The 25,047-nt window shown below is 34.0% G+C and overlaps 1 protein-coding gene across 2 annotated transcripts in view; it reads right to left on the minus strand.

The window, feature by feature from the left end:
* Positions 1-119: 119 nt before the first annotated feature.
* PSMD14 (proteasome 26S subunit, non-ATPase 14) overlaps positions 120-25,047 on the minus strand; it is a 46,182-nt gene continuing 21,254 nt past the window's right edge. For both annotated transcript variants that reach the window (XM_023931118.2, XM_023931117.2), the window contains 9 exons: positions 23,932-24,003; positions 23,491-23,610; positions 22,329-22,399; positions 21,206-21,356; positions 9,283-9,390; positions 6,395-6,469; positions 3,960-4,085; positions 2,746-2,808; positions 120-553 (listed from right to left, as the gene is read on the minus strand). In XM_023931118.2, coding sequence (XP_023786886.1) covers positions 455-553; positions 2,746-2,808; positions 3,960-4,085; positions 6,395-6,469; positions 9,283-9,390; positions 21,206-21,356; positions 22,329-22,399; positions 23,491-23,610; positions 23,932-24,003 — 885 coding nt within the window. In that variant the 3' untranslated portion in view covers positions 120-454. The remainder of the gene's footprint in view (positions 554-2,745; positions 2,809-3,959; positions 4,086-6,394; positions 6,470-9,282; positions 9,391-21,205; positions 21,357-22,328; positions 22,400-23,490; positions 23,611-23,931; positions 24,004-25,047) is intronic.

A 25,047-nucleotide genomic window follows, 5' to 3' on the forward strand; every position in this document is an offset into this window, starting at 1 on the left:
TCCAAACAATTAATATCTCAGTAGTTTTACAGTGGGGAGAAACAAATGTTTACTAACACTTTTTCTAGTTTTTTAATTCCCACCGTCCCTTCTCAAAAAACACTGTCCAGAACTTAAGACAGATTTGTAAATGTATTTTTATTATGTTGCAACAATCAAAATATATATGTACTACTGATTTCCACCCCCCCCCCCCCCAAATATTAAATGAAAATGTACTACATTTTTTCCCACATGGTGTTCTTGAATGCTTTGGAATCTGTGAGGACCCTGGCATAAAGAAACTGAAGCAAATGCACAATTAGAGACTGAGAGGTGTTATAGTGCTGCACTTACATTGCAAATGAAGTCAGATGTCTCCGTTTAATCAAATAGAGCCTCAACAGTCTCTGTTTTATGAGTATTAGAAACAATAAACAAATATACACAGAAAGTGTCACAAATGGTAGATCAGTTATTTAAATACAACTGTATCCAACATAGCAGCTAAACACTGGACAATGTTTGAGGTCATCAGCACATCCACATGCTCTTCTAAATGACGTTTAGGGTCCTGAAACACAAAGGATGCCATGAGAGGAATGACTGAAACACATCTCTGAAAGATTTCATTTACTTCAAGTCTATTTAAGATGTCTGTGAGTTAATGAACACAGGCCAGTAATGCTCCTAAATTTTCCACTCTAGGAAGACCTAGCAAATGACTGAATTTCCATGAACAAAATTTTATTAATTCCTGCTAACAATTAAGTTGAGCTTGGGTCTAGGAAGTAAATTTCTATCCAATATATCAAGAGTAACCGTGGCAGCTCTGAGTTAGTTTTAAGGACAACACACAACATGTGAATTTTACTATACATCTCACTAAGGCCAGTATTTTAATCTTAGTCCTGGTACATTGCAATTAATTTTCAGATCTTTGCACAAATGTGTGTTCTAATCCTGCAAAGATTCAAGTATCATCTAACACAGTCTTTGAATAGTTGTGCTGACTGCAAGAAAACTAATGTATCTATATTCATAAAAACATGAAACATGAACAATGCCCTGTTCAAATGCTCTTAGGAATTGAATGTTAAGCCTGAGCAGTTTTCTGAAAATACATATCCCCACACACTATTACTCAATTGATGTAGGCATTTGTGGGCATCTGCATGCAACAATAAGATTATTTCTGGTTGAAAATCATACCCATGCACTTCTTCAGTTTCACCACTGATATGAAATAATCTCCAAATACTGCAAAAATATCAGGCATACCTCAAAAAGATGTCTAAACTTTATTACAGTACTAGTGTAGTCATTTCTGTGTGTAAAGAAATGAAAATATAGAAGACAATCATGCATGGGAATTGTAACTTCTTTAAAAGATGGAATTATTGTCAAAATGTAATGAACCCATCTAAATTTATATAAAAGAGTACCACTGAATCGGTATATGCTGCCATTCTCATGTAACTCCTTTTCAAAGATCAGACAGTTCTCCAATATTCTTTCTGTTCATAACCAATTATATACCTAATAACATAATATCCCTGTTGTGAGTGGTTGCTTGTTTACAAAGCTTTTTATGTAAGTTGAATAAAAAAACCCCACTTGAAAATTACTTCACTGAAGTAATTTTTTTTTTTTTAATTTAAAGAAAACTTAAAAATTTTATCAGGAAAAATATTCTTTTCTTTTTGAACAACTGTTTCAAAATAGAGTTTTTTTTCATGTATGCGTAACAACTAGTGAAGCTCAAGTTCTGTTTGAGATGACATCATAACCCTTAAAATACAACCCTTCTTACATATTTTATATGTATATATTTATGTATGTGTAGGTGTGCATAAACTCCATTGTTCTGAATGCTACAGAAATACATGAGTGACTGAACAATAGTGCAGATGTGTTATGACATTGCTGCTAGAAGCTGACACATAAGAGCAATCCAGAATCTTTTAAATTCTTCTACTGCTACTAGCAATACAATAAGCACTGGTTCTTTAAGGACACACTAGATATTTTAAAAGCTATTTCTTGTTTCCATTGCCCTTCTTGAACACAAACTCTTACAAATTTGCTTTGCTCTCCTCCTGCTCACAAGAGCGCATTTCCTCCACCTTTATGTTGAAATCAAATGTAGAAATAGTTTTTTGTTGAGTCTTTAAAAAGACATTATATCCTAACATTGCAAAGGGATGGAGTGAATTGAGTGGGTATTTTTAGTTTCAGCTGTGGTCCTAAACAGCTTTCCTCCAGTACCAATACAAAGGAACTCAGCCTACCTGCCAAGTGTGTCTGAGAGCTAAGCACTGACAGTGTGTTCATGAACTGAAGACGGGTAAGCTGGCTCTTCAGCCACGGTAATGTACAAACACACCCCCTTCACCTCTGTTTCCATGAACACCATTTTTTAAGAGTCTCCACAGTTTGGGTCTCTCTGACACAGACTTGGATATCTTTATGTCTCTTAGAAGAAGTTAAAACAAATGAAGAAGGAAAAAGGAAAACTACCTTTCAACACTGTTCCTCACTATGTAATAAAAGTACAGGTAGAACATGGCTTGCAGATATTCTGTCAATTACGTAAAGTCAAAGGTCCTGTTCCCTGAACAATCTCCAACAAAAATAAATTTATTATTTGAAGCATTGAGACTATCATGCACATAGAACTAAAATCAGCTATGCACATGTAAAAAATTAGTATTTAGAATGAACGAAGTATATCATTCCACCTCACTCTAATTCATCACACCTCACCTGCTTGCCAACATTTTTTATTGCCAGCTGTTCAGGTGTCATCTTATCTTCTTCTTCAACAGCCTGTGAAAGAAACACAGAAAAGGTCAGTGTTTCAGATTTCGTTTACTTTTTCCCCAAGCCACAGATTCTCAAAATACAATTCTGTTCCTTAAAAAAAATAGAGGGGAAAAAAAAAGAAAAAAATCAAACAGCAACACATTTCAGAAAGTCAAAAGAAAAGGTACTTCAGCTTTTCAGCAGACGTGGTTTTAATTACTGATAGTTAGTGCAAAAGATCAAGGCAAATACTTATGAATGGTTTTATTGTCAGATATTCACCAAAATGTTGTTAAGCAAAAATCTTAAATGAGTGGTACCAATAATTTAAGATAGTTGAAAATGGTTAAAACAGTAAAACAGAACCAAACCCAACATTATCTATACTTTTTCAACTACTGGAGATTGGATCTCAATAAATTTTTGTCCTGTTTAAAGTCATTTATTTTAATATATTTTGATTTTGTTACATTGCCTTCAAATACAGTGTTTTCATAAAGTTCATCCACTAACTTAACTAGTGAATATAATACTGAATGTTGGTTTTAAGCACTTCTAAGGAGTTAAAAAAATAACACTTGCTAAGAAATACTGACATGATGACTACTCATAGAATGCTTGTTGAGATCTAGTATTTGTAAGAAATACTTCATTGTGTCAGTATTAAAACAGTACAAGTAGCTATGATTCCTCTTACTTACAACAACAATAACAAATTTCTTATCTAAACAGAACATTGAATTGGGCCCTGAATGTGTTCTAAATACTTACAACCTATCTACTAGACAGATAGAGATAGATAACTTACTTTGCTACAGTGATCATATAGTTCTTCACTGAAGGATTGAAAAATATGACTAACTGCTCATTTTGATCTACAGAAATTTTATGTCCTTGTCACTAAGTAAAAATACAAAATCTATATGATTACTCACATTTCAAAGCAAAGCATCTAACTAAACACTTTGACAAAAGTTCAGGACAAAAAGTCTAATGGCAATGCCTGAGGAACTAATCTGGCAACTTCACACAGAAACCATACATAACTGATCAGTATGAACTACAGTCATTCTGAACAAAGCTTGTGATAATCAATTCCTTCTGAAATTAAGCAATTAATTTCTTCATTTCATAAACACAGCTATAGTTATACTATCATTATGGGATATGAATACCTTGTTATAATTCTTAGCTAATTCTAACATCTCCTTCACTACTGTTTCATTGAGTTTGCAATGTTCACTGTAGTCCTGAAGTGTCAAACCTTCCATCCAACTCTTCTTATGCAAATTTAGCAGCATCTGCAAGACAAAACCTCTTTAGAGCATTCACCATAAAATAATTTCAGACTATTATGAAGATCTCTTTGACAGGCAACCAGTTTATAGTAAGAATATAAAAAAAATAATGATCTTACAATGTCAGTGTTTAAATAGAGGAAATACAGTGATCAACTGTTCTACTAGAGTAGATTTGCAGAACAAACTTCTTGAATCCTAAATATGAAAATGGGACATGAAAACATGGGTTATATTTACTTTGACAGGAATATGTAGATTAGTTTCCTGTGATTTGTTACTTTTGCTGCAGGTTGAGAATGCACAACTGCCTTGTAGCAGGGCTAAGAGAAAATTGAATACTTTAGCTGCCATATGAAGAACAGTTGAAGCTTTTGGCCTCTGACAAAGTTGAAAAATATTTTAATGTCTGGATTAAATTCATAAAGTAGTTACATAGGCTTCACTGATTATCTGATTGGTATGCAAGCAACTTGACAGTTGTGATAAACTAAACTTTGAAAGTGACCAAAGCATGACTTGTGTGCCTTTGCCTCATGCAGAATAAACAAGCATAAAAGCCGTAAGATAAAATGTGCAGAGATTTGATGGTGATAAATGCAGGCACTATTACAAATATTTGAAAGGTTTTACTTGACACTTTCATGTCATCTTGAAAGAGCAAAGGAATAGCTACAACAGCAATTTCTTTATTTTCATGAATAAAGGAAGTGTATTTTGTGGATCTCCTGCACACTTGATGACTGTAGGAGGACCCTTTCAGCAAATGGTTTCAGCTTGCCTTCAATTTGTGAACATGTACTAGATATTTTTGAGAACTGGTAATCCCTGTAATTGCTATCATATGAATAAAAGTACCTGTTTCATCCTATGTAGAGCTTCCAAAGAAACCTGGCTTTGGAACATGTGAACTGAGTTGAAAGTTTGTGTCATAATTTGTGTTAGCAAGATCTTTGCTACTGACAGAAGGAGTCGTAGGCAAACTGCATATGGACAGTTTAGCTAGGCTATCTTGATTTTAAAATTAAGGTTTGGTGTGATGAGCTCCTAATCGAATACATGAAGCATGTACTCTTCTTACTACAGATGGAGATAACAGATCACCACCACCACGAGGGGGGTTTGAGATATGTATGAAGCTGCCTCATGAAAGATGTGAGAGTTGTTGCCTCACAGATTAAAGCCTTCCTAACTTGGTCAAGATTATTCTCCTACTTTCAAAGGTAATAACTCACATATGTAAAGCCATTGATGAAAATACACACTTGGAACTTCAGACAAGGTTTGATTTGCCAAATTGTTGCATTTGACTCGAAACAAAAACCCCCTGGAAGCCTCACCAACATTTCCTGAGAGAGCTGGCTTTGTTGAATCAGTTAGTCTTTTCAGTAACAGTGAGGTCTTAGAAGCCTTATACTGCACTAAAAATGGTTGTGGATTTCACACATTCTTTCCAACTCCTTAATTTGCACACATATTCCTCCACTATTTGAAACTGCCTGTTTCTTATTACTTGTAACTCAAAAAGTTTGGATTGTGTGAAAAAACTACTCTGACCATTTTATCATAAGCTTTGAGATCAATTTATAACCCTAACAAGGCCATGAAAATGCAGACATATCAGAGAACATACAGAGAGGATAGAATCTGGCTTTTCAAGAATGAACTTCTGTAGATGATAAGTAAGCTTTCTTTACCCTTTTTTGTTTTCTTGGTTGAGACTCTCAAGCTAGATTTTGCATGTAATCTGAAGAAGTTTGATGCAAAAATAAAAAAAAACATTTGTTGTCAGTAACTTCATAATATTTCTTCTGAAAAATGCAGGACATCACTACTTCCTGATACTCAATGATGTCTTGGGGAGTTCCAATCATACCAACTGTAAGTATCTTCCAGTCAAAGTGATTACAGGAAATAAAAACTCAACATCCCTTGGATATATATTCCATTTTGGAAAACACAGTTAAAAATTCTCCTAGCTTCAGGAATTCCAGCCTGTGAAAACTGAACGCAGCTTCATCACTGAAAACTTGAACCTTTGGACAAACTTAGGTGCAGAGAACAGAATGACAACTTTCCATAAAGTGGCCAAAAATGTTGTCAAACTATTCATATGGTCATTAGAATGTGGTTTTGGAAAGTTTCATCACCATGACTGTACATTCAGGTGCTTTCTGGAAGAGAAGTCGCCTATCCCAGTAGAGTTTAAACAATTACTGAAAGTAACAGCTGTTGAAGTCAGAATACTGCCACAAATTTTAAACAGTTTGTATAACGTTCCTGGTACTCTGAATTCCAGCTGAAACAATTACCTTCTGTTCTAGTTCATTCTTCCTGTAGTTGATGGTGATGGAATAGTAATGTCTGTTTAGTCCATGGATTAGTGCCTGCAAAATTTAGGGGAGAAACTGAATTAAATCACCCACCACTGAAATGAAGAAATATCAGAAGGACATAATTCAAGCTAATTTCAATATAAACATCTTTAAACATCACTCAAATAAAAAGAAAAAATTAAGACAAAAATACAGAGATTATAAGGAGATATGAAGTAAATATACCTGGTTCTATTTCTCTTTTTGTGTTCATTAATTGACAGTTATGTTTTCTATTTCTAAACCACAAATTTTTTTTCACACAGTAGCAACTATAATAAGAAAAAATGTTAACTGCCTTCAAACATTTGACCGATACATATGCACAAACATATTTCTCTCAAATCCTTCCTCTCTCAATAAATTTGGTTATCACTCCTATTAAAATGTTCTATTAAAATATTCTGTTACAAACAAAAGGCTATTTGCAATCTATTTATTTATAACCACTGTCAACGTTTCCAAGTTCATTCTCCAGGGTACAACATGAAGAGAGATTAACTGAAGCAAGCAAAAGAACCTCAGTTAGACAAAGTGCATCATCATCATTATTATTATTATTATTATTATTATTATTATTAGTGATAAATACTTCTGTTTCACACATTCCACCTATTTATGTTTAAATATATATTTAGAGCAATACAAAATGAATGTGCATTTGCATCTTATGCAACTTAATATTTCAGCATTACAAAATTATCTGTATGAAAGCTGAAAATGTTTTCATACGAATATTTTAAAGGTTTCTACTGCAAACACATAGAAAGATAAAAGACTACTTGAAAAGTTGTGAGAATCAGCACTTACATAAAACCATTATTTGTGCAACTTATTTTAATTAGGCTTGTAAAATACAGCTTTTATCATCAATTAAGGAATTTATAGTTGAAACTATTAGCAGTAAGTAATTTCCACTGCCATTTTCTTATCTCACTCAAAATGACTGCATGTGAAGTTTTGGTGTTTATGTATAAACTCAGGTGTAGATATTTAGGAAACTTTCTCAAGTTCTTAAAATCTGACAAACAGGTTTGCCTTGTCCCAATATCCTCTCCCTCTCCTCCCCGCTTCCAAAAACTACCCTTTAGAAGATTAGGCAAATGTAAAAGGTAAAAACTGTAAAAAAAGCTGTTGGTAAGGGAACACAAGAAAAAACCAAACGCATAAAAAGGGAATGAAGCCAAGGCATGTACTATTCTATTATTCTTCTTCCTGAAATATTAAGTAATGTCTTATAATTCCTGTTTCTAGCTCAGCTGAAATGAGTATTTAGTTTGCTTCTGTCCTCAAGTGGGTCAGAATTTTATTCATGGCTCAAAATAAAAGCAAAACAACACTTCAAGAGCTTTTGCAGCTTTAGGAACAGAGTATCATTTAAAATTATGATTTTTATCTTAACAGTGACATTTGCAACATCTCATTGCCAGCATGCAAAAATCAACACAAACAAAAACTACCCATTTTAATAACAGAAACCCAAAATCCCATGGCCAAAATATGACATGCTGTAGTGACAGTGATCTTAAAATAATGAAGCTGAACAATACTGCAGGGGTTTCCAAGGGAAAGCATTACACATGGTCTAGAAAAGCCCAGTTAGAAAAGCCCTGAAACATGCAAGCATGGGCTTGCCTGCATCCAATCAAGAGTATTAGCTGCTTATTTCATACTCATTATTGTTCACAGCTTTTGACCAACTCAAAAATCAAAAGTAAAACACAGCCTCCTGAAAGCAGACACTCTTGTGCTAGCATTTTTATCAACAGCGAAGAGTTTCAATGTATTAGTAACAAAAAACAACTTATCTTTTGCAAGATGGGGGTATGGTAGGTTAGGACCTCCCATAGGATGGCTCTCTTAGAGCACAAGTTCAGCCATTATTTCAGTTCTGCTGTGACTAGTGGGTGGTCTTTTTCTTGGATGTTTATCTAGCAAAATATTACTTTTATTGTTCAAGTAATGGAACAAAAAGCAGGAACTGGGTTTCATGGTTTCAAGGACACATACCTTTAGAATACATAGTAAGGGGGAAAAGTTTTTTAAAGGAAAAAACGCTGAGGCAGAAGAGTGACAGGCATAAGACCATTAATCACTCCAGAGGATACTTGTTTCAGGATAGAAGCTATTTCTCAAAATAAAGGCTTGCTTCAGTGAAGACCAAAACTTCTGTCGTTTTAATGAGTCAACTTCAGAAATCAAATTTTGTATATTTAAGCTTCACAAATGTGTATTCAAAAGAAACAGTACAGCAGAAGCCAATCAGGCATCCATTTTATCCATTGAACATACTCCACCATTTTTTCAGCAAATTACTGCATTACATAAAAATCAGAGATTAATTATTTAAGACACAATACAAGGCTTAATCTAGATTACATAATAAGCAAGAACCTTTATCAGCTTAGAGTAAAAAGAAAAGAGAGAACTTTTTCCATAATTTACTTGTAAATAACTTTTCTTGAAGAAAGCTGAGATGTTGATAAGCAGCAGTTTTTCAGCAGGGCTGGAAACAGCACCTGATTTGCATCACATATTATGTCATCAATTGTCACTTTTAAAAGTTTGCGTTTCCATAAATTCATATGTGAATCTTTGCTGTACACATTAAATGCATGCATTCACACTTAGCTAGCTAATTTAGGGCTCAATTTTAAACCCCTCACATATACATGTCCATTGACGAATCACATCAATTATAAACACATGTGGAAAAATGCAATAGAGAGCAAAATAAATAATTTGTAACCTACTGCTTTAAGTACCTTTCCTAAAAATTGATGAATAAATCTTGCAGTTTACAGGGCTATCAGCACTATGTTTACCTGGATAGATGGCTTGTTTAAGTGACCCAGATTTGAAGTTGTTTGTCTTGGTTCATGTCCTAAGACCATCATATTAGCATTGATCAATCTGAAGGCATCAATAACAACCTGTAAAAACAAGATGTCAAGTCAATTCTTTTTAGAAAACGCAACTAATAGAGCCAAGCAACAGTGGACAAGGCACAATCAACTCTCATCTGTTTTTGGCCTTTATCCAGAAAATCATTTAATTATAATATTAATAAAAAAGAACCTCCTGCTGGCTATGTGATCAGCACACTGCACTACCTTGCATCGTAAGGTGACACTGATTATTACCTTTTCCATGGAACTGTAAGTTTTATATACATTATATCATCCCATAACATTGGATTTTATGTACACTTACTCTAAGCCTCAAAACTATGCATATGTTTGTCACCTAAATCTTATCCAATCAAAATGAATGACAGAGAGAGACTAAAACTGAAAGTGAGCACAAGCTAAGGGACCAAGTCTAAAGCCCAGTCCTGTCACATCAATTATACTACCACAATACTTGAAATGACAACAAAATTATAGCCAGCAAGGAACTTGCCCCATGTATTCCCTTCTAGTCAGATGCTTTTTGCTTCTTGTGACTACGAAAGGGTCTATAAACTGTCTGATGGATTAAAAAGTCCTTGTCAGTGTCATGCTCAGGAGTAAAAAAATAGAGAAAAATAAAACCAAGGTCATTTATGATTTAAAGGTACACAGTAGGAAGTATTCAGTGCTATTTTAGTGCAAATAATGTAAACCCATCACAAATTCTTACTCTGTCCTCTGCTAAATTTGTCTATGAAAATTTTTGGAAAGAGAAATTCATGATCCTATGCAATAAACTCCCACCCCTATCCAAAACCTATAGGAGCTGAAACAGACCTAAGAATGTACCAACAATACACTCAAACCCATCCTTATTGTGTCCTGATCAGCACGGGTTCGTAACAGCAAGAATTCTTGCTTAGGTTCCAGTCTTTTAACTGGACCAGTGCAAGTACAGCCTCACACGTCCACTGAAACAGTAAAACAGTACCAGGCAGACTTTGCAGGCATCTTGTCTGCATATGTTTATAGAGTTATTAACTTAAATCTCCTTTTAACAGCTTTTCTATAATAATTCTTATTCTTTTCTTCTCTGTACTATGAGTTGGACAACAACAGATGCATTTATATGGCTGGTTTGATATTTTGAAGAGTTAGAGTTGAACCTTGTTTACATTAAACAAACAAGAAACCAACCACAGTCACTGAAAGTCTGTGGAGAAATTGACACTGACTCTCCCACCTCCTTCCAGCATTTTCCTCTCCATTTACACAAATATTAATAACTAAATAATATGCAGCTTTTAGGATAACAAGAAAAAATATTGATGTCCTTCATGTGGAAATGAAATTATTTGGCAAGTATTTATAACAAAAAAAATCATCAGGTGTAAACAGAAAAACCCACAAACTTATCACCTGTTCTGATTTACTTTTGAGACCCAAGTGAGACAGTAGTGTTGACTGAGTGCCACTAAGGGCTATTGCTTGGTCTCTTAGCTGCTGGCCAGATCCACCTGCATATGCCCTGTTTTCAAACCGCATGCAGAAAACCTTCCCAAAAAGATCTTCTTTATTAAAAAATGTTCAGTTTTATATAACATATAACTCACATGTAAAGTGAGTTACCAGAGATATTTTTTTTTCCTGAACAATAAAAAAAAACCACAATTCAGATTTAGAATGCAGCAGAAGTGTGTTGATATCAATGCTACAAAAAAAGGAATTCCATTTAAAAAAATTCTCAAAAATATCTAAAACAGTTACTACATATCTATAATTCTTTCTCATAACAGAAGAAGCAATTGGGTTTGTTTTTTTTTTTTTTATTTTTTTACCACTTTTCTCTATTTTAGAACACTTGTGACAAGCTTTTGTATGTATCTTTGTATTCCATTTTAACCTGATGCTCTAATTTATCAACACCTGGAAATGCCCAACCATAACAAACAGGCAGTATAAATTAAAAAGTCATGCAAAGCAAGAAAAAAAACAACAAAAAAACACACACCACCAGTTCTCCAGAGACTAGCTAGAGAATGGAAAAAAACAAAGCAAGCAAAAATTTACCCTGAGGAGCAAGAAACATGAACTTGGCAGTATACTAGAATGATACAGAGTTGCTTCATAGCTTATTAACAGCTCCACTTCTAGACCTGAATTTAACTGAGAACTTTACTAGGCATTGCTGAGCTTATCCAAAAAGATAAGCTCATTGTCCAGCATGGATTTGTTTTGGGGCTTGAGCCATGTAAAAAAAAAAAAATATTAAACTTTTTTTTGTCAAGAAAATTCAACATTCTGGTTAGAGTTTTCAGATTAGTTAAATTTCACATTAAAATATGAGAATAAGTTCATGAATTATTTATGAGTGATACTGAATATTGCTCAAACATCTTAATTCTGACCAGAAGTAACTTTCATTATGTTTCGGGTACAAGCTGCATGGGAATACACTGCACTCTCTGTCCTCCTGACGGAATGACATGTAAGTATTTCCTAAGAAGAACAAATATAAATCTAACAGAAAGCAGTAGGAAAAACTGAAATCACAAACCAAACATTATGCTTTTAAAAGTGATAAAATGGCAATTCCTACAATCTCAGAGAGGTACAAAAAGTACACATGCAAATGCTATTTTCCATTTTAGTGGCACTCTGATGACCAATGGTAACTAAATACTTTAACTACACTAAGATTAAAGGAATTTGCTGCTATCACTATAGCAACCATCTTAAAGAAACTAACATGCTCAGCAACCTGGAGGCTAAATTTAGACCTAATACACAATAAAAACATAAATACAACAATAAATCCTACATATTAATTTCTATGCAATGTAGTTCCTTTTATCATAGCAAGCATAAATCAGTCCCGCCTTTAGAGGATTACATAAAAATAAATAGACTCATTAATGTCCAGTGTACTAATGAGCAATGGGTGAAGTAGGTGTTAATTACGCCACAGTAAGATCCAAGAAAAAAGCCCTAGTGAGCACTTGGAGGTGTGTACAAGTTGAAGTCTCCTGTCTATGTTTGTGTATTTCGAAGTACAGAATGATGCAGGCTGATGACAGAAACATGGTCACCCCCTATTCTATGATGGAAACTTTAGACACAGTATTTTGAACAAAGAACTTCTAAGGATTAATTAAACCCAGCACAAAATCACCACTCAGTTGCTCAGATTTTTGTTGTAAAAAGTCAGTATTTCCCAACCAAAAAATTTAAGGTTTCATTGTACTTAAATTACATATAAAATATAATACAGCATGTACTCTTTGAGTAAAAATTTGTTTCCAAGCTTCATGCTAAATTCCTTTTCTAAAAAGACATTAAAAAGTTAACCAGAAGTCTGTGCTATTAGGATGTTTTCCAGAAATTCAAAGGTATTTTTTTTTTAATGCATTTCCATAGTGCAACTCTTTCACCACTCTGACCATTTAATTTTTCCTTGTGTAAGTGTCTCCAGACTTTTCAGAGGTCATTTCAACAGCAGACAGCTTATAACAAAACCATTAGCAGTTTGGCTAGCTTAAGGAAACCTCTTACTTTCCTTTTTTGTTTATTATCACTGCATGAATCTGCAGCATATGAGAGTTTATAATTTCTCAGGCTTGTTAAATTCATGTTAAAGGTCTGTTTTCTTGTTGAATAAATTTTGTTCATATAATGCTGCCTATTTCATATACTGAGTCTTTAATAGCACCTTTGGTCTATGCGCAACTCACAGATCAAAACAGAGGACTAAAATAGGGGTTGATGATGCTATTTACATGTGTGATTCCTGCTGTCTTCTTGTTAGTAGCTTTAATATAATAGAAGACCTTGTCTGTTTTGTAATTAACACATCTTTACTGGAGAGATATTTGGAAGTGATTGCTGTGAATATACTGGTTAGTAAAATAAACACAATCACACACCACTTTCTGTTATCAGACAAATTTGTGAATTGTACACATTATACTCCAGATCAACAAACTGTGATATAACAGCCAAGTAGAAGACACATTTATATAACCCTTTATTTTTCTGAAAATATGTATTCAATCTGACCTTGCAAATATAATTAGCTTGTGGGATGTGTGGATTTCAGTACCATGGATGCTTTACTAATTGCAGTTCTTGGAAATAGATACTAAATATTTGGAAGCTGCCAATACAAAATAAAAACTGCATCTTTTTGTACATCTGTCTTAGCTTCAAAATGCATAATAATCTAAAAAACAATAACTATACAGTATTTTTTTAGCATTTGCCGGGGGTCAACAGCCCACACTAGAGTCCACAGAATGTATTTTTAAAAAGAAAATTTACGATTATGTCCTGTGTAAATTTCAGGACAGCTATAATTAAAATGATTAAAATTTACTTGCAATCTAAGATGAGCACTGGGCACCTCAACTACTAGCTAGACAAAAATCTGGTCTCTTATAGTCTCCACACAGTTATTAAAAGTAATGACTTGATTAAAATTTAGGTTATTTAGTAGCCAGACTTCTTTTAGCTTCTCCTGAAAGTGTGAATGCTATCACTCTTTAGTTTCTTACTATCAGATAATGGTAACAATTGAATATTATCAGTTTTTCTAAAACAGTCTTCATAACTTTGTGGGGTATCAAAAAAAAAAATAAAAAGGATTAATTCAAGAGTACTTTACACATTTGATTCTTATATCCTTCCAATACTAAATTTCCAGACAGTACTGAATGAAATAGTTCTGTTTTTCAAGTCTCACTATATTTTAGTGGTAAACTTCAGTTAGGTGTAAGTCAGCCTTTATTGCTTAAATTTTAAAAAAATCTAACAATAATATTTTTCCAGTGAAGAATCTATGGCATATGGTGACTATCTTTAAAAAAGCATTGTGTCCCTGGAATTCAAATAGCGATGTATTGTTTATACTGTATGTTTATGAACAAACATACCAGTGCTTAAAGACAACTGCAAAAGATTGAGTGTGGTTATGCCAGGTGTGGAAAATGAAGTAATGTCCCATCTAAAATCTCTTTTATCACCTGCAACTGACCTGTTATCAACTGCTTAGTTTGTTTCTAGAATCTTTAAAAATGAAATGGAACACGTGACCAGAGAAGTGCAGCTCAGGTTTATGACCATTTCGTTATTTATGCTGCCATGCACTGTTAGACAACTACAAGTGAAGAACATCTTCTGTCCCCTGCAAGCCCACAACATAAAAAATTCAAAGAAATTGTACTTTTTATGCCATTTCCAATGAAAAGCACTAAGAACTGAAACTGACTCATGCCAAATGCATATCACTGAATTGCTGTGATTGTGAGTTTGAAGTTTCCAACATGGAAATTATTTATAAAATGTCAATTTTAGCTCTTGAAAACATATTCCTAGGAGTATGTGCATTTTCCTTCTCTATCCTTGGAGAATTATTTACTTGTGGTCAAATCTGCAGTACAACTTCAATATCCATACTGGAAGGGGAAGAGAACTACAGCATAATACATTTATCTTGACAAGTGAGGGCATGCATCCATAACTCCCATGTAGCTGAGCCACAAGTTTTAAAGCTATATGCCTTAATGAGGATAAATGGACTATTCTACATCCACCACAGCAAAAGGAAATTAAACATTTAATACTTTTCAATGAAGGCTTGGAACTTTCTGTTTTAGGGAAGGGCATGAACTCAAGTAACCTATGTAAATGGTTTAATAGGTAAACATACATTACTTAATTAAATCCAAGTCCAAAGGACATTACATAACAAAGTTTGGAACATTAGGATTGACATTAACAATTTCAATACTCCATTAAAGAAAACAGGAGGTAAAATAGGCAAAATATATAAATCTGGCTGTGCACAACCACTCAAGAAAATGTAACAAAACATTGCGGTGTGCTGGCAGTAATAAAACTAGGTATTTTCTGCCTCAGTTTACACAGCCTGAATTGAAAGTGCCAAGTGGCCCACACTGCAGACACAGTTCATCTCCTACAAATATGATTCTCCAGGCAAAAGAACATTAGTCTTTACTGAATCAACAGTGATCAAACCAGCACAAACATAAAGCTTCCTTACTCTCCAAATCAGGCTCCCATTGAAACTTGGCTCTTCCCTAGATCAAACAATGATGTTTCTGTCCAGTCAATGGCAAGAATTAGCAGAGTACTATGAGACTATCTAGATGTACTATACACTGTGCACTTTGTTCAGAAATGTAATCTTGATATGTCAATCAAAATTACATTCTGCAGTTATGTTATCCATTTTAGAATTTCTTCCATTTAAAATAGAAAAGTATTAGCAAATCCAGTTCTAACAATGGAAGTTGTTCCAGGTATAAAAGATTCTGGCAAAATTGTAGGCATCATATTTTAAAATACATTTTCTTCTAAATGCTATCTGCATAACAATTCACAATAAACAGAGAGGTCTCCAAAGTAGTGACAATACAATTTATTGTTTTGTTTAGTTGTTTTTAATTGCTAATTTAAACTGTGTTACTTATTTTTAATTGTACCCTAAAGACTGTTGAATTCACTTGTGTCTAGGGAAGACTTACTAAGGCAAAGATCAAGACAGGTGCATGAAGTGGGGAGGAGAAGTTTGGTATATTAAAGAAGTCTTGTTATGTGGCTCCAATCTGTTTACACTTCTCACAAACATAATTCTAAATGGGCTATTTTAAATTTCAGGCATTACACTGGTGTCTCCACACATCTCATTTCAAGGATTGCTCTTTTTCTGCCTTCTTAAAAAAAAAAGTCTCTTTAAATCCCATAGTCAATTCAAGTCAAACAAAGAAGGGAAAAAGGCAAGTTCAAAGGAAAAATAGCAGTTTGATAGAAGAATAGAGGTTTAAAACCAGGCAAGCTTTCTAAAAGTTGGTGTAAAACATCTTCAACTGAAAAAATCTTGAAGCTAGATGGTAATTCCAATATTCAGGAAATTAATCATTAAATCATTATCTGCTACTGGTTTCAGTGTTTTAGACTAACAATTAACTACCAAATTATGAAACCATTCACACACATATTTGTCTTGATAAACTGGGAAGATTTGCAGCACAAAAACAGAAGTCACCAATCTGAAACGGTGTAATATACAGACAATTAATTTAAACTAGAACATAACAGTGGCAAAAGAGATCAAAACTACTTCCAAATCATTATTTTTATAGTCAGCAGTCAACAAAATGACGATCTATCACTCTGAAGAGTAAAAAAAATGAAAACAGGTATTAACAAACCCATAATGCTCATATACATCATTAATTACACACAGGTTGCCACTTAGACTTTCAAGTATCAATGGACAAAAAAGGGGAAAGAGATGGCTAAAACAAGTCTTCTAGCTCTCCTCAGGGTCTTCATTTGTATAAAGAGAATAAAACCAGCATGTATCTTTCTCTCCATCCAGCATGAGAAGAGCAATGTTTTTCATACTTCAAAAATTACTAAAATAACAAACAATAAAGTTCAACATCCTTTTTACTCCTTTTAGAATAAAATTCTAAAGATCTTGTAAGTTGAACAAAAGAAAGTAATTTTCAACTACCAGACTGCATGCACAAAATTATTTCAGACTACAGCCCACATTCTGACTATTTTGAAGTAAAAAAACCTAATTCTCGAAGAGGTTGCTTGGACCACAGAACAAGGTTCTTCAATGATATATGTGACAGGAGACAGTAGTAATAAACTGAAAAAAGGAGCTACTGACCACATGCATACAACAGTAAAAAGCCAGCTGCAAGAAAAAGAAAATACTGGAACAGGAATTGCTATGAGGCTGTTGAATCTCAAGACTCAAGCGGACAAAACACTAAGTGAGCTGATCTGAACTCAATGTTGAAACTGTGCTCAGCACGAAGTTGGGCTACATGATCTACAGAGATCATTGTCAACTAGGATGACTTTGATTTACCCAGCTATCCATATGTACATATTTATTTTCTTTACCATCTGAATGAGTTCAAGATAAGGATAAAGTACCACAGCAAAATCCTCTTATGAACATGGCATGATCTGGTTTAAGCACAAGATTAGGATGCATAGGATATTTGCTTTCATCTGTCTGAAGTAAATGAAACAGAATTTATAAAAAAGTTATTGCAAAGACAACTATTTTCCTCAGCAAACAATTAAAAAAAAGAATTTTTCCAAAAATCAACAGATCTTCCTACAAATACTTCTGACAGTGCCTTGCTAGGAAAAAATATGGCTTAAAAGAAATGAAAGTTTGCTGTATTAGTAAGAGGTTTTGCAACCAATCCTGCTAAACACCACAAATACCAACAAGCTTCTCAGATGTACAAAATGGACTTCTGACAATTTTCAATATTTTATCGATCCTTATGCAAGCAATTATTAATCAAGGGAAACCAGTTAACTATGAGAATAAGAACAAATAATTTTAAATGATGACTTTGTTATAATGAAGATCCAAAGTTTAAAACAGTTCAAAGAAGAAAACCACCTTTTTTTTTATTATTATTAATTTAACAATACAGCGAGTGCAACACAGTAAGGTAATGCTTTTGGAGTTAAAGATACTATGTTACAGTGGGTTTGGTGTAGTTATATTTTCCTTAAGAGGTGATGAACAGCTGCTAAGTTAAGGTCCAAAAAAACACACTTATTTTTAACATTTGGCAAAGGTTTATGGTTCTCTGTACAGACATTTCAAAGTGTATGTTGGAAATAAATATGAAATGTCAATATTTAGCTTTATTCCAGATCTTTAATGAAATTGCTGCTTCTGTGGAATATTCTAAATATGTATTACAGCTCCCATTGCACAGATTGGAAAACTGGAAGGGATAAAAGAAAAATTTATAAGTATAAAATTAAACAATAGGTAGCCAGGTTTTCCCACTGACCATATTTCAGCATGTTTACTTTGACTTCATTAACAGAAATCAAGCTTAAAAAACAAGTCAAAACAAAGCTTTTCCTCTCTGGGTTCTGAGACTACTAACCTTCATTTAAAACTCACTGCTATGCTGCAAGTTTATTTTACAGACAACTAGAGCACTATTAGCTTAAATATTGCAAAATATGGTACACAGTCATGAAAAAAAACATACTTTGTGTGAAAGAATATGTATGTAGAGAATTACTTGTCCTTCATGTGTCTTACTACATTTATGCAAAAATATCCCAGTCCCAAAGTGGTCATTATAGCTGTTGGCATTCAATCCACAGATCTCTACGAGGGGTTTATTTTGCTCATTGGCTTTAAGACATAAAATGACTGGTTTGTTTTTTCTGACCGACGAGAATTACAGGTACACTTATTTTTAAACTGCCATCATACATCCCTGAGCTACGTAGAAAACATGTATGGAGACAAGGCAGTTAACAAAGAACAAGTTTTCATTTTCGTTCAGGACAAACTGCTTTTTAATGTTTTAGCTAGTCAAGGTGAACCTGAGGTTCCTCATCAGAATTCACTGCAACTTCCTGACACATGAAAATAACCTCTGCCCCAGTTATTCTTCACTAGCACAAGCATGACTGCTTCAGTGACCATAAACTATGGCAATTTATATGGGCATGGACCTGCCCTGAGGCAGCTTTAAAATCAGCTAATGTGTTATTTTGGGCTTTGCTTTTAAATACATCTAATCTCAGACAAAACATGCCATATTAAAATCTTCTAAGCCACACATTCACTGTATTTTTTTGCCAGAGAGTCCAGGGAGTATAAGGTAAAATAAGTAATGACCTTGGACTCATGTAGCTAAAGCCCAATCAGTATAGTGGTTACTACACCAGCAAAATTACCTCTGAAAGTGGTTCTTCATTTGCTGGTGCTGGAAAATGCAGATACTTTCCTGAAATAGGCTGAGCTTGAGCTCTGTAGCACACGATGAAGCTCTGGGTGTCATAAGTTAGCCAGGCACATGAAGCACTGAAACTTGACCTAAGAAACCCCCTTGAACTCTAATATATCTGTTCTTCTCTTAGTTCATCTAAAATCCAAACACATTTTCGTGTAAGTGATCTTGCCAACCAGGATCATAAAACTCGAACACATTCCACATCTTCCAAATCAAGAAGTTAATTACAAGTGGTATTCATAATTTGGGAGATTCTTTTTATTTCTATGCTTTAAAGGATGCACTTGCCAGAAACATGACAGATGTAAATTTTTTTTAACGTGAAACCTGAGAACGTAATTTAATCTGACTGTAGCAGCTAAAAGCGTGTATGAAAAACAAACATTACAAGACTTCCAGTAATCTCAAGTACTGGCAGCAATGCCGTAAGAGCAGCTGTAACTGAGAAATGCTTAGATGGACAAAAAATTTATTCACGTTCAAAATAAATATGCCAAAGATTACTATATTGAAGATCTCAAGGATCTCAAAGATAGACATCTATGTCAAACAACACTGGCAATAAAAATATTTTAAAAAGAAATACTTAGTGAGCAAGTGTGTTATAACAGCAGTGTGACTTCTTGGGAGGCTTTTCTTCTTAATAGATTTAATAGCTAGTGAGGTCTAAATTAATTACTAGTAATACTCTTGACAATTATATTTTGACAAAACAAAAAGAATCCTATTTCAACATTTATATTGGAGTGAGAAAAGTTCTAGGAAAAATAACTTAGGAATAATGAAGTGTTCTACTACATCTTTCCCTCCCAGCCAAGATTACCTGTATTTTCTTCTACTCTTTAAGCAATTTAAAAAGGAACAAAATTTATACAGATGTCTAATACCTTCCAAAGAACCAGAAGCTAATAATTTTTCAATTGCCTGTTACATAAATGTATTTGCTATAAAATTCAGAATTGAAAGAAAAAAAACCAACAACTGAAAACGCAACTGTAGCTTCAGAAGACTTTGCTGTGAAATTAAGAGAACCCATAGTGTTTGGTATCTTTAATAAGATATGCCTCACAGGAAATAGGATACTACAGTTTTATAGAAGATGAACACTTTTAAAATATTTATAAATTTACATGAACATCATCCATATATACCATGACGCATTTCAATAATTATTCCACAATACAATGGGAGTGCATGCTCAAACAAAACACCTCAGCAGTATTTTAAAGCAGTAAACCACCTAGCCAATTTCTGTACGTTCTGTAGTTTTTCTAATCCACTCTCCCTGTGGTTGAGCAAAATCGAATTGCCTCTCACATTTGCAGACAGCTCTGTGAAGGTGATAATAGAGCTGCTCCCTGCTGTCATGAGGCAGGAAATAGGAAAATGGCATATGGGGCTAGAAAGAAATAAAAAGAGAACTAAACAAGAACAAAAGAGATTTCAACAAAGGACAACTATAACCCAATATGCTTTGCAAGTTAATCTCTTTTCATAATAATTTAACGTACTTAATCATTTATCTGCACACTTCTCAAAAATGCAAATGCTTGATATCAACTCCTCTGTAAAGTTTTATTGCTCAAAACATTTGGAATAGGAATTTTAATAAAAATCATCATATGCAACGCCTGCAAATCAATGCATTCTTAGTACCCATGTTAAGGGGCTGAACCTACTCCAATCAGTTAGTAATTGATCTCAGATTTTGTAGCTAAAATGTAATATATAAAACAATATATACTTGGATTATTAGTTGTAAACCTGTTGAGTGACACCTGAATAGGAAAATATTAAGAGAGGATTATGACTGGTTACGTGTACTGACAATGTCAAAGACTTCCAGCCTGTTTAATGACTACTTATCTAAGATGCAGAACTGGAAGTGATCTTTTCATTTACGATGAATTTTTGTTTTATTTTTTTTTTATACAGTATGGGCCTCCAATAATCAAGTACTTACACATATTTACAGTGCTTCTGTATTAAATCTTACTGAAGTACCTTAAAAATAAAAAGCAAGTCTACTATACCTTTCCTTTTACACTCTGAATGGGATCCACCACCACAGCAACAGCTCTTTCTGATAAGGCTTCAAAGCTCTGCTGAGTATTAATATCTACACCAGACAACCAACAGCCAAAGCCAGGATGACTGTGATACCAACCAACTACCATCTCAGGTCTGAAACAAAGAGGACACTGATATTTTTAAAAATATAAACACTTATCACAAGAAGAAATAGGAACAGATCAGGGCATAAATTAGAATGAGCTGCAAAAAAAACATCATTAGTAATATTTAAATGACTCACCATACTATGGTGAAAACATGGACATGAATAAATGCGACAAAAGAAGGCTATCATTAAGAGATACACATTAGCAGTGGTAGATCATGCTTTCAGTTTTTCACCCTGTTACCACACCTTCCCTGAACCAGTTTTTACCCTTTCAGCACTCGAGTAAATATCTACTCTTTAACTCCTTGGCGTCGAAGGTTGAATTTTCACGGCAGAAAGTCCATTTCAGTCATGGACAACGGGAACCAACGGTGGGAAAGGATTAAATATCAATTAAACCAGCAGTAGAACTAGGAACTCAGTCAAAAAGCAATTTGCACTGTTCTGTTCAGCTGCTGAGCCTTTTGCTAACATTAATTTTGAAGTTTTTCCCACAGTAAAAGAATTTGAGCAAGCAGACGACAACTGTTGAGAGGTAGGAGTGAAATAAAAATTTGTTTAAATACTCGGATCTTTTGCAAAATTATTTTCCCTTTCTTTTCATTAAAATTTCTCATGAATAAGCTATAACTTAAAAAAAATATAAAATTTTATTTAAAGGGTTAAACAAAAAAAACAATCTTTTAAGCAGGTGCTGTGTAGTAATCGCCTATGCTAATCTGAGCAGCATTCTAATCTTTCTGGGCGATAATCAAAGCTGTAGGTTTAACAGGAGTGACAATCTCCTGACAATTTAAATGCATGAGGGAGACTGAATTACATGCTATGTTACTCACCCAACTTCTGGGGCAATTATTTATTTTTAAGTATTATTAATAGCTCTTAGATCACTAGTTTTGCAGAAAGCCAGGCATTTCTTCTAAAAACCATGGAAGGAGTACTTGTTTCTGTCAGCCCTCTTTAGAGTGACTTACCTTCCCGTCTGTTTCAGCATATCCAACATTTTTGCCTGAAATACAGGATCAACTGCCTCCACACTGACACCCTGATTTAAAAGACAGACAAAAATCATAGTAGTTGTACATGAAGCAATAATATCTTTTAACTTGTAACTTCACACAAACAAAAATATTCATAAGCATCTGTTTAAAAAAGCAACCTGAATACTTTAGTACTACATGACAGAACACCCTTAAACACAAAACATAATTTTTAGAAATGTATTTCAATGTGATTTTTAAAATGCTAAATGATTATTAATAGTTTATTTTGAATTGCTATTTAAGTAATCTTTACTATGAGTAAACATGATTAAATAGGCATAGAAATTCACCTTTTTCTCCTCTGTTTGGTCTGCAAACAGTGGCGTGTTGTTTGTTCCAAGTTCAGCTCTACACGTTATATTCAAGATAAATATAACATATTGGCTTTTTGCAGAATTTTGTATTATGCACATGTATAGAATAAACTCAGGACAAAAGAATTTGAAAATTTCATGGGGTGCAGCTCTGAGTTACAAAGGAATCATCCCATGCTTGTTTTAAGAACATTTCATTCTAATTAGAGAAAATAAAGCATCATAAAATCCAATTATGCTCCTTGACTCTTTGTCACTTTAATCTGTTCATAAAATGGATATTCTTACTCAAAATCTAAATACATATTTTTTTTCAAATCACAGAAGTACCATTTAAGACACATGCAACTAAGATCTGTCAAAGAAAGTTCGAAGTATATAGCACCATCATAATTAAGGGCACGATACACTTCTAATCAAACCTTTTACATTTTGAATCTTTCTGCTGGCTCATAGAATATGAGTTCTGAAAGTTATGAATTTGTAAGTCTTACTAGTCATGTTATACCACTATATTTCCACATAAAAAAGACATAATATCTGCATATATTGATATACACACTTAAGCACCAGCCTTCACTAAACAAGTTTTGACTACATATTTTTTTTACTGAAACCCTTTAACCATTAGACTTATTTGTATTATAACTCACAACTTATACTTTCAAATTGTGTCAATGAGATAAAGCACAAAAAGTTTTTTAAAAATAAATTTACCCTAAGGAAAAAAAAACAAACAAGCAAATAAAATTATCAAGGTCTAGATATAAAAAACTCACCGTTCCAGACTGTGGCATTGCAAAAACATCAATCACTCTCACAGTATAATCATCAACAAATTCCCCAAGCATCAGACCCATAACTTCCATAGGGACACCAGCACGACCATGCTTCAACATCTGGAATTAAGACCAAACGACACCACATGTTTAACAGAAGGTTCAAGTTTGATTTGAGGTAGTTTTTTCAGCCTTTGTAGATCTCTAGCTAGTTTGCAACTTGTAGCACTTTTGGAAACTGTAACATACTATAAAATAGTAAAACAAAGCCAACAAAAGACAACTAATTAAAATTAGTTTCTGAGGGTTCCAATGAGCATTAATTTATTTTTAATATGTCTGGCCAGCACATAGGCAAGACAAGTCCATTAGGACCACTGCCAGGTGCTCTAGCTCCAGTATTACATTATATCAGACATGGTATGTACACAGAACACTTACTTTCAGCAGTGCAAGGGAAGAGATATAAACCTGTTCCGCTGTGTCAACTGCAGGAGCATCTGTCGGTGGCCCCTATAAAAAGAATAAACAATTATTTTCACCAGCATTGTTATTCTGTTGTTTCTAAATATTTTCTTTCGTTTTGCATATTGCAAAACTTATAGAAAAATCCATATGTAATTGTGACTTCATGGGTTAATGTAGTTGTTACAAACAAAACAAAAAAATGCACACCCAGTCCCCAAACCCTTCTTTACAGCACCTTCTGTCACTAAAATTATTTTGTAATAGGTCACTCAGCCATCATCCTGTCACCCCCCCACTCCAAATAACACAGTCTAAAGAGCAACCTTTAGAGCCAGTCAAATATAAAGCAGGCAAGTGTTACACTGGATACAAACCTGTTACAAGCCATTCAGGCTAAGAGTCAGGTAAGTTTCCATTAGTCAGCCTTGCTGCAATGCTAACCTTCGTCAGCTGTAAAATATGGCCAGTTCTCCAATTAACTATGTGTTTCTTACAGTGGTGTGAATGTAAATGCTGCTGGGCTAGCATGATTAACTGGCACCAACACAAACAGCAATTTCCCTTTGCTTCATCAGCTTTCAGCTAAAGAGGACTTGCAGATAAAGGCTATGGGAGTACTTTGCAGATACACTGGTACAGTGAGAGAAAAAACGGACCTCTGATCCCTAGGTGGAAAAGCTGTGAACAAAATACTTTGCTCTTTGCCTTATGAGTAGTTATTCAAAAATTAGCACAACTGTCCCAGGTGTGAATGATTGGTTGAAACAGGTTCTGTGTACTGTTGAAATTGAAAAACACAGGAGGCAGCAGTTTAAATGTCCCTTTCTTGAGGAACAAGAGAAATATTGCTGTTATATACAGAATTTCATATCAGCGTACCTCATTACAGCAAATTAACAGCACATTCATTACTTTATTACCAAATTTCCACTGAAATGACAGCTTACTTCTGCATGAGGTGATGCAAACTTAGAAGAGCAACAAAGCAACTATGGAAAAAAAAAAAGGTACTCCACATCAAGCTAAAAGAGGAAAAATGGTGCCTTTACAAAAACACTTCATAGATTTAGAACATTGATTCCACAGTTC

This window comes from Cyanistes caeruleus, chromosome 7, assembly GCF_971803275.1.
Source record: "Cyanistes caeruleus chromosome 7, bCyaCae1.hap1.1, whole genome shotgun sequence".
Lineage (NCBI taxonomy): Eukaryota > Metazoa > Chordata > Aves > Passeriformes > Paridae > Cyanistes > Cyanistes caeruleus.